We start from the raw sequence: 8,449 nt of genomic DNA on the forward strand, positions 1-8,449 counted from the left end.
CGTGATCGCTAGGGAACGCCTCTTTGGCTCTCTCCATTTTTTATACTGGCATCGAAGCCAGAATTGTGCCATTTTTCTCGAGGGCAAGCCGTCGCGGCTCTGTGGAAGCCATGTTAGTGCGGGGCCCTGCCATCTCTTTGCGGGGCGGGACGGCGAAGTGCTGGGAAAGCGGAACGGAGACAGGACAAGGTGAGAGGAGCCGTGCCGGAGGCGCTGACGGGCTCAGGATGAGGGGCGAGGCCGCCAGGCCTCTGGAGACGAAATCGCCCCACATTTCTCGGTCACCGTGGAAGGAGGGCTGCGCCACCATTTTTAAGCCGGGCGAACCGAAGCAAGAACTAGTGCCGCACTGAGTCTTTGCCAGCTCTGTGCCGAAGGGCGGGGTGGGGGAGCGGGCGGGCTGCACGGAGCGGAGTCCGCCGCTTCGGTGCCGGGGTGGACTCCGAGCGGGGACGCCAGGCCGCTGCCGTCGCCTGCGGTCGCGGGGCGTAGGCATGCAGCCGCATCTGCTGCTGGCAGATCGGAACGGCAGCCTTTCACCGTCTTCCCCGCGAGCACGCCACCGTTGCCGCCGCCCACGGCTCGCAGGTGAAGCTTGTATTTGGTTTGGGGCGTCCAGGGTTAGGGGGGCGGAGTGACACAATGGAGGCGGGGCAACTGCACGGAAGTGACGCAAGAAGCCGCCATGCCTTTTGAGGGCGGCGACGGCGCCCGGCCGGCCATGCTGGCTACGGGCACGTGAGTGGAGGCGGCGTTGTGAGCTGGGCTTTGGGGAGGACCTGGCTTTCCCGGGGCCGAGGGGCAGTGGGAGGGCGTGCGGCCGTGGGAGGGCACGGCCTGCGTAGGTCAGGGGCAGCGATCGCCAGCGACGCTTGGCTGAGTGCTGAAAGGGCTAACGCTCAACCCCTCGGGTCTGACCCTCGACGAACGCTACACAAGCTTCGCCTCTGTGGTGCAAACGGGCTGGGACCTCACGCTGTCGGTCAGCCACGTCCACGCGGCTGTTTGGGGGGTCGCTGGTGGGTGAGGGGGCCTGGGGCGGGACTTCCGGCCCGGTCCCCCCGGGGCGGGACTTCCTGTTTTCTTCCCAGCGGAGGGGCCTCTGTGCGCCGCGGGCGTGGTCCGCCCGGGGTCGCAGCCTTCGGTGGTGGGCTCCTCCTGGGCCCGCTCCTCCTGGGCCGGCTCTGCGTCCCGGGCTGCAGCCGTTTTCTTCCTTGTCTCCCGTCACCCTGTCCTGGGAGGCCCGCACCTTCCCGCTGGACAGCTCCCCCTTGCTGGCCTGCCCCTGAGTCCCACTTCATAGGAGGCCACAGGCCTAGGAGGTCCGAGTAAGTCGCCCTCCTTGGAGCCGCCCTTACGAGCCACTCACACGGTTTCCACGCTCTTGCTGTGGCCATTCCGAGAAGTAGTGCACAGGAGCTGGGTCCTGCCATCGTTTGCTCTCTTCTGTTCTCAGAGAATTGAGAACCCAGGCTAATAGCATACAGGCTGTGCCATCTTGGACCAGTCACTTTCCTTGCCCTGAGCCTTAGCCTTATGTTTCCAGACTCCTCCATCAGCTGGGAAAGGTGTGGGGTGTGTGTAGGAGTCGCTGGGTGCCTCCTCAAGCCGTGGGTAGGACTTGCAGGTCCAGAGACAGTACTATCAGACCACTACAGCTCATCCCCGTGTCTGGCCGGTGTCTGCAGCCTTCTCCTTCTCAGTGGAAAGATGGCATGGGAAATCTAGACTCTTGAAACAGGCAGGGTGGAGCTCAGGATTGGCAGAGGGCTCCGGACACAGACTGCCCTTGTCAGTGGCCAGTTCGGCTGGTGGAACAGTCCAGATTCCGCCTTCCTGAGTTTGGAGCTTTAAGACTGGAACGTGGAGTGACCACTGCTGCTTCGTGTCATAGGAAGTGAGAGATTGGTTAGGAATGGTGATCACCTTCTGGCCCAGCACGAGCAGTTCCCACCTCAAGTCAGGTGGCAGGCGACCAGTGTGGAGTTGAGCAGGCTGGCTTTTTTGAGTGTGAGTGACAGAAGAGCTTTCAAACTGCATTCAGACTTCAGATTCTGTTTCTCTTTACTGTGGTCCTGGTGGGCTTGAATCCCTCCAGTGGTAGGGTGCACGATGCCTCCCAAGGAGGGTCCTCAGCTGCCCACACCCTCTGGGTAGTGGGGAAGAGAGGCACAGCGGTCCATCATCACACTCCAGGTTTGAGTCAGTCCTGGTGGGGACCCGGATCCTTGCCCTCCTGGAGCTCCCTGTCGGATGGGCAGACAGCTCTACAGGCTCTGCAGAGCCCTGAACAGCAGGGGCAGAGGAAGTGTAACCGCCGTGGTGTGATTCCGAGCATCCTTAAAGTGGCAGTTAACAAGGCAGTTTCGTGTAGTTTATCTGATTATTTGGGTAAACTTAGAACCAGCAAAGAGATCAGTTACAGGATCCAGGAGAGGTGAGGTGCAGTCCAGTGTGGTTCTCTGGAGGACTCTGACTTGGTCTGCAATCCAGCATTCAGGATCACAAGGTAGCCAAGAGAGCCAGCACCTAGCCTCTCAGGTCTTAAAGAGTCCCAAGAGGCCACGCCCCAGGGGCAGCTCATAGGTGGATCAGTTACCTGCTGCCTCACTAGGGGCAGTGCTTCAAGGTCAAAGCTGGAACAGCTACCCACTATATATCCTCCTTTGCCCAGAGCTCAGCCCCATCCTAAGAGACTGACCCTGGAAGCCAGGGGGGGGGGGTGCTGGAGGCTGGGGAGACCTGGAGAGGGTGTGGCTCCCTGACCAGATGAGTGTAAGGTTGGCAGTGACCTGAAGGCCAGTGAGCTGAGTGCGGGGTCCATCTGGTCCTGGAAACTGGGGGGCAGTTCCCCTGCAGTGGAAGAGGACCTGCTGGACCAAGTGAAGGATGGCACCTGGCAGTGGCCAGGGTTCTGTGCTAAAGAAACCTTGCAAATCACCTGTGGTTTTTGTTGAGACCAGTCTCTGTGTCCGAGGCTGACCTCAAAGCCTCTGAGTGCTGTGATTTCAGGTGTATGCTACCATGTGTGGCTCACATACGTATTAATGTCCTACACGCCGTGAAAAAGGTGCGCATGAAATTCATGTAAGTCTTCAAAGGCTTTTATCAGGCTGGATGTGTGGTGCTTCACACCTCTGATTCCAGCGACTCGGGTAGTAGAGGAAGGAGGATTGCTAGGGGTACGCGTAAGTCCTGTCTTCAAAACTAGACAGGCCTTCGTGTGGCTGAGGGGGTGCTTGCCAGCACTGATGAAGTCTGGGTTCAGTTCCCAGCACCACATAAACCAGGTCCGGTGGGGAGCATGCGTAACCCCAGCAGCACTCAGGAGCTGGATACATGAGAATCAGGACTTCAGAGTCACCTTTGTCCACAGAGTGAGTTTGTGGCCATCCTGAGCGCTTGAGAGCCTGTCTCAAAACATAGGAAGAACCCAAACTGAAATAAGCACAAACCAGCTTGGCTACAATGCTCATGGCCGACACAGATGAAGACTCCAGGCTTTGGAGTGCTCCTGTGTGGGACAGGCTGGGGTCAAGATAAAACCCAGGGCTGGAAATGACTAGTTCGGGCCCAGGGAAAGCAGGTTTGAGAAAGGGGTGGAGCTCAGCTGGACAGGTGCATGCCACGGAAGGGGAGTCCCGTTGGGACATCGACCTCGGGATGGGCAGAGGTGGTAACTGCACAGCCTCAGCCCCTCTGTCCTGCTCTGGCCCACAGGGCGCGGATGGCGTCTGGACGGCCAGAGGAACTGTGGGAGGCCGTCGTGGGGGCCGCCGAGCGCTTCCGGGCCCGCACTGGCACAGAGTTGGTGTTGCTGACGGCAGCGCCGCCGCCGCCGCCCCGCCCAGGGCCCTGCGCCTATGCGGCCCATGGCCGCGGAGCCCTGGCAGAGGCCGCCCGCCGCTGCCTCCACGACATCGCACAGGCACACAGAGCTGCCACCGCCACCCGACCTGGTCCCCCACCAGCACCACAGCCGCCCAGCCCTGCTCCTAGCCCTCAGCCTCGGCCAGCCCTGGTGAGGGAGGATGATGAGGAAGATGAGGACGAGCCCACTGAGACCGAGACTTCTGGGGAGCGGCTGGGCGGTAGCGATAATGGAGGTGAGCTGGCGGGGTTGGTGCTGCAGCGGGGTTGCTGGTTGCTGGACACTTGTCCTAATGTATCCTCAAGCCTGCCTTCCCCAGCAGCCTCGCGAGGTCCAACCGCACGGGATAGTTAAACATACGGTTTCCTTGAGGGCTGGGCTGGCCCAGGAACTGGAGCATGGCTCTCTGTGAGAGATGCAGGAAAGGAAGGGTAGGGGTGCTGCCCCGTCCGTGGGAGGTGGAGAGGTTTGCCAGGAGTGGGGTGCTGCCACAGCTGAGGGAGGTGGAGAGGTTTGCCAGGAGCGGGGTGCTGCCACAGCTGAGGAAGCCGGGAGCGGGGGAGCTTCCAGACAGTCAACATGGCGCGTTGAGCCTCGGGCAGCATTTCCCATGGCCCATGGAGCCCCACTTTGGGGAAGTGGATCTAGAGACTGCTGTTTGGAGAGAGTCGGGAAGCTGGATATTTCTCGGACTGTACGGTAACCACAGGGCTTTGAGGGTGAGTAGGAATTACTCGTTTGCTATCACCTCATCCTTCCTGAGAAAACCAGCATGTCATGAAGGGGATGGGCTCTGGAGCCAGGGGGTATGGCCATAGGGTCTTATCCCCACCAGACCATTTTTGAATTATTTTGGGTCACATTGTCCCAGGCAGATCCCTTTTTTTAATATATAAGATTTATTTATTTCATGTATATGGTGCTCTATCTGCATGTACACCTGCAGGCCGGAAGAGGGCATCAGATCCCATGATGGATGGCTGTGAGGCACCACGTGGGTGCTGGGAATTGAACTCAGGATCTTTGGAAAAGCTGCCAATGCTCTTAACTGCTGAGCCATCTCTCAGACCCCCCTCCCCCCAGGCAGATCTTAGGAGGTTCCATGTTTAAGCTCTCTGTGGGCACCTGATAGTGGAAAGGGCCTTGAGTGACTTGACAAACACAGAATGTTGAGCCCAGGCTGGCCTGTCCCACCCACAGGACTCTTCATGATGGATGAGGATGCCACTCTCCAGGACCTGCCCCCCTTCTGCGAGTCAGACCCGGAGAGCACAGATGGTGAGGATCTGGGTTGTCCAAGCCCCAGGAGGCCAGGCCGAGGGGGGGGGGGACAGAAGCTGAAGCCTTCCTGTGTCACAGACGGCAGCTTGAGTGAGGAGACCCCCGCCGGCCCCCCAGCCTGCCCCAAGCCCCCGGCCGCAGCCCTGCCCACCCAGCAGTACGCCAAGTCCCTGCCCGTGTCGGTGCCAGTGTGGGCCTTCAAGGAGAAGAGGACAGAGGCGCGATCGTCAGATGAGGAAAACGGCCCGGTGAGGGGGACCAGACAGGTGGGATGGCCCCAGTGGCCTGCTGCAGGGGGCCCACCGCAGTTCAGGAGGAAGGCCCCTTATCTGTCAAGTCATTTGAGGGGTCAGACAGGGAAACAGGCTCAAGGTCAAATTATTTCCCACGCTTCCCTTCCCCACGCCGTTCTGTGTGTGGTGCTCTGGGGCTGTGCTGGCCTGGACCATCCTTCACAGAAAACTCCCTGAGGCAGAGGGGGACACATGGCTTCCCCCGGCTCCCCACGGCCGGCCAGGTTGCTATCTGCCGGCCCGCGGGTCCAGGCGGGGACCTCGGAGGGGCGGGGGTCGGAACGGTCAGGTTCCTAGCTTGCTGGACAGTCCGGGCAGGAGGGCGGCTGGACTGGGCGCCACCTCGCACTGAGCGCCTTCTCCCTCCACAGCCCTCCTCGCCAGATCTGGACCGGATCGCTGCTAGCATGCGGGCACTGGTGCTGCGGGAGGCCGAGGATACCCAGGTCTTCGGGGACCTGCCGCGGCCGCGGCTCAACACCAGCGACTTCCAGAAGCTGAAGCGGAAATACTGAGAGCGGACAGACCGAGCGGGCCGAGGGCGGCGAAAGGCCGCTGCGCGGAGGCTCTCGCGTGGGTCTCGGAGCCCTCCTCTGCCCAGCAACAGGACTCTTCTTCCCGGGGTTGGCCCGCTCCGGGGGGCGAGGCCAGCTCCCGGACGCTCAGTGGGTCGGCTCCCAGGCTTGCCCAGCGACACAAGCGGAGCCCGCCCGCGGAGTCCGGCTGCGGACCGGAGGCGGCTCCGCCCACTTCCGGAGAGTGGCAGCCGCCCTCCTGGAATCCCCCACCCGATTGGTCCTGGCCGCCTGGGGGCGTGGCCAAGCCCTCCCGACCCCAGCACTGGCCCGAGGCCTGGAGTTTGTTACACTACGGGGCTGGTTTTTGTTTTTGTTTTTGTTTTGCCCTGGTCCTGACACTTGGATCCGGTTCCCCACGGGGACAGTCCGGTCCTGCGCTGCGTCTGACGCCCCCATAGGTTACACCCCACAACAGCCTGTCCATCAAAGCCTGTCCATTACCCAGGACGGTACCAGCTTCCTGTCCCCCGACCCAACAGGTGCCTTAAAGGGCCCTCTCCCACCCGCGGCAGGGGGCAGGGGGCCTCGCTCTCCGGCCCTGGCCCTGGGTGCGGGGGAGTGGGGTGGGGGCCGGGAGTCGGGAGGGGCGCTCTGAGAGATTAAAGTTTTACCTCTGACTAGCGAGCGCCTGGTGTGCTCTGTGTGGGTGTTAGGCTGCGGTGCCCGCTCAAACAGCATGAAATGCGGGCGGAGACGGCGTCCACGCTGGCAACCCGGTTCCCGGACCGGGCAGTGGGAGTGGGCGGGAACCTCCCATCTCCCACCTAGCGGGCAGGACAGGCAGCTGCTTGTCCCCTTTACGCTGGCTCTGAGTGTCTGGGGCACTTCCCATCCACCCCACCGCCCGGCTTCAGCGCATTTGCCCCCGGAGAACTCAACATCACGGCAGCAAAGGAAGAGTGTGCGGCGGCGGGTGACGGGCACCGAATACTAGGGACAAATTCGGCTTCTTTCTGCTGTCAGAGGCGTGAAGAAGGCCGGCCTGTGGCGCACGTCTGTCACCCGGCAACAGGGAGGTGGATTTCGGAGGCGCAGGAATTAATGTCAACCTAGACTTCTAGAGACCCTGCCTTAAAGCCAGGCATACCCTTATTCCCAGAACTCAGGAGGCAGAGGCAGGCGGGTTTCTGAGTTTGAGGCCAGCCTGGTCTACAGAGTTCCAGAACAGCCAGGGCTACACAGAGAAACGCCCCGTCAAAAAAACAAAAATAAAGCAAAAAACCCCACCATCGGCCAGGTGTGGTTATTTTGTTTTTCAGGACAGGATTCCTGTGTGTACCCAACTGTCCAGGAGCTTGTGCTGTAGACCAGGCTGACCCTGAACTCAGAGGTCTGCCTGCCTCTGCCTCCCGAGTGCTGGGACTAAAGGTGTGCGCCACCACTGCCTGGTTGTAGCGCTTGCTACAGTATTTGGAAGGCAGAGGCAGACAGATCTCTGCAACTTCGAGACCAGCTAGGGTGTTGTGGTGGACTAACATCCAAGCCAAATAATTCACCTGGGCTGAAAGATAAGCCCAGTTGACAGCAGAATTCGCTCACAGAAGGAGGAAGCAAGGAGGGTCATGGGACCTTCACCTTGAGTGTCCTGCCGCTCCTCACGAGCAGCTATGTTCAGTTCTGCCCTAAAGGGGTAGAGGATATGGGCGATGGAGAAGCAGGGGAAAGGCTCTATTCTGTGCAGTATGGGAAAGGTGTCATGCCTGCCAGGTTAAGAAAGGCTACCCAGTGTGGCCTTGCAGGTAGCACCACACCCCGAGTAAGTACCTCTTCACGATGCTCTGTGAGCCCAATAAACTCACTGGTTCCCCCAGATTGACCTCTGGTGGAATCGTATTTCGGTTTATCTTTCAGACTTTAGGAGGGTAGACATTGTTTAGGTCTTCACTTGGAAAGAAACTTTTTTAGAGGTAGGGACAGGGTCTCACTGTAGCCCAGGCTGGCCTCAAACCCAGAGATCCGCCTGCTTCTGCCTCCTGAGTGCTGGGCTTAAACAGGTGTGTCACCGCCCAGGAAGGAATGGGGGTGGGAGGATCGAGACAGGGTTTCTCTGTGTAGCCCTGGCTGTCCTGGGACTCACTCTGTAGACCAGGCTGGCCTCGAACTCACGGAGATCCGCCTGCCTCTGCCTCCCGAGTGCGCCACCACCGCCCGACCCAGGAAGGAATTTTAACAAGAATATATCCGGAGACCTATCTCAGCAAACAAACTGAAACCAGACTCAGTAACTCCCGCGAGGGATCGAGTGCAAACCGACCCAGACGCCCCCATCCGCACCGGCTCCTAAAGCCGCGTGCGGGTCAGCGGCGGCGCACGCGCTGTGGGAGGAGCCAAGCCTTCCGCCACTTCTTTCCCACAACAGTGGTGAGTTTTGGAATGAATTCGGGTGACCCCAACCACGCCATCCTCGCTAGCTACGTAGGACACTG

The 8,449-nt window shown here is 60.3% G+C and overlaps 1 protein-coding gene across 9 annotated transcripts; it reads left to right on the forward strand.

Annotated features, from left to right (window-relative positions):
• Positions 1–4: 4 nt before the first annotated feature.
• Positions 5–6,640, forward strand: Akt1s1 (AKT1 substrate 1). 9 transcript variants are annotated; one of them, XM_028858931.2, is made up of 5 exons: positions 70–189; positions 3,721–4,106; positions 5,072–5,149; positions 5,231–5,400; positions 5,817–6,640. In XM_028858931.2, exons 2-5 carry the CDS (start codon positions 3,728–3,730, stop codon positions 5,958–5,960), a joined length of 771 nt encoding a protein of 256 aa, XP_028714764.1. In that variant the 5' UTR covers positions 70–189; positions 3,721–3,727; the 3' UTR covers positions 5,961–6,640. The 9 variants fall into 9 exon arrangements, with proteins under 9 accessions (XP_028714768.1, XP_028714764.1, XP_028714765.1 ...); XM_028858932.2 differs by having other exon boundaries at positions 72–588; XM_028858928.2 differs by lacking the exon at positions 70–189 and adding an exon at positions 671–738.
• Positions 6,641–8,449: the final 1,809 nt, after the last annotated feature.

The sequence above is a fragment of the Peromyscus leucopus genome, chromosome 1, assembly GCF_004664715.2.
Source record: "Peromyscus leucopus breed LL Stock chromosome 1, UCI_PerLeu_2.1, whole genome shotgun sequence".
Classification (NCBI taxonomy): Eukaryota; Metazoa; Chordata; class Mammalia; order Rodentia; family Cricetidae; genus Peromyscus; species Peromyscus leucopus.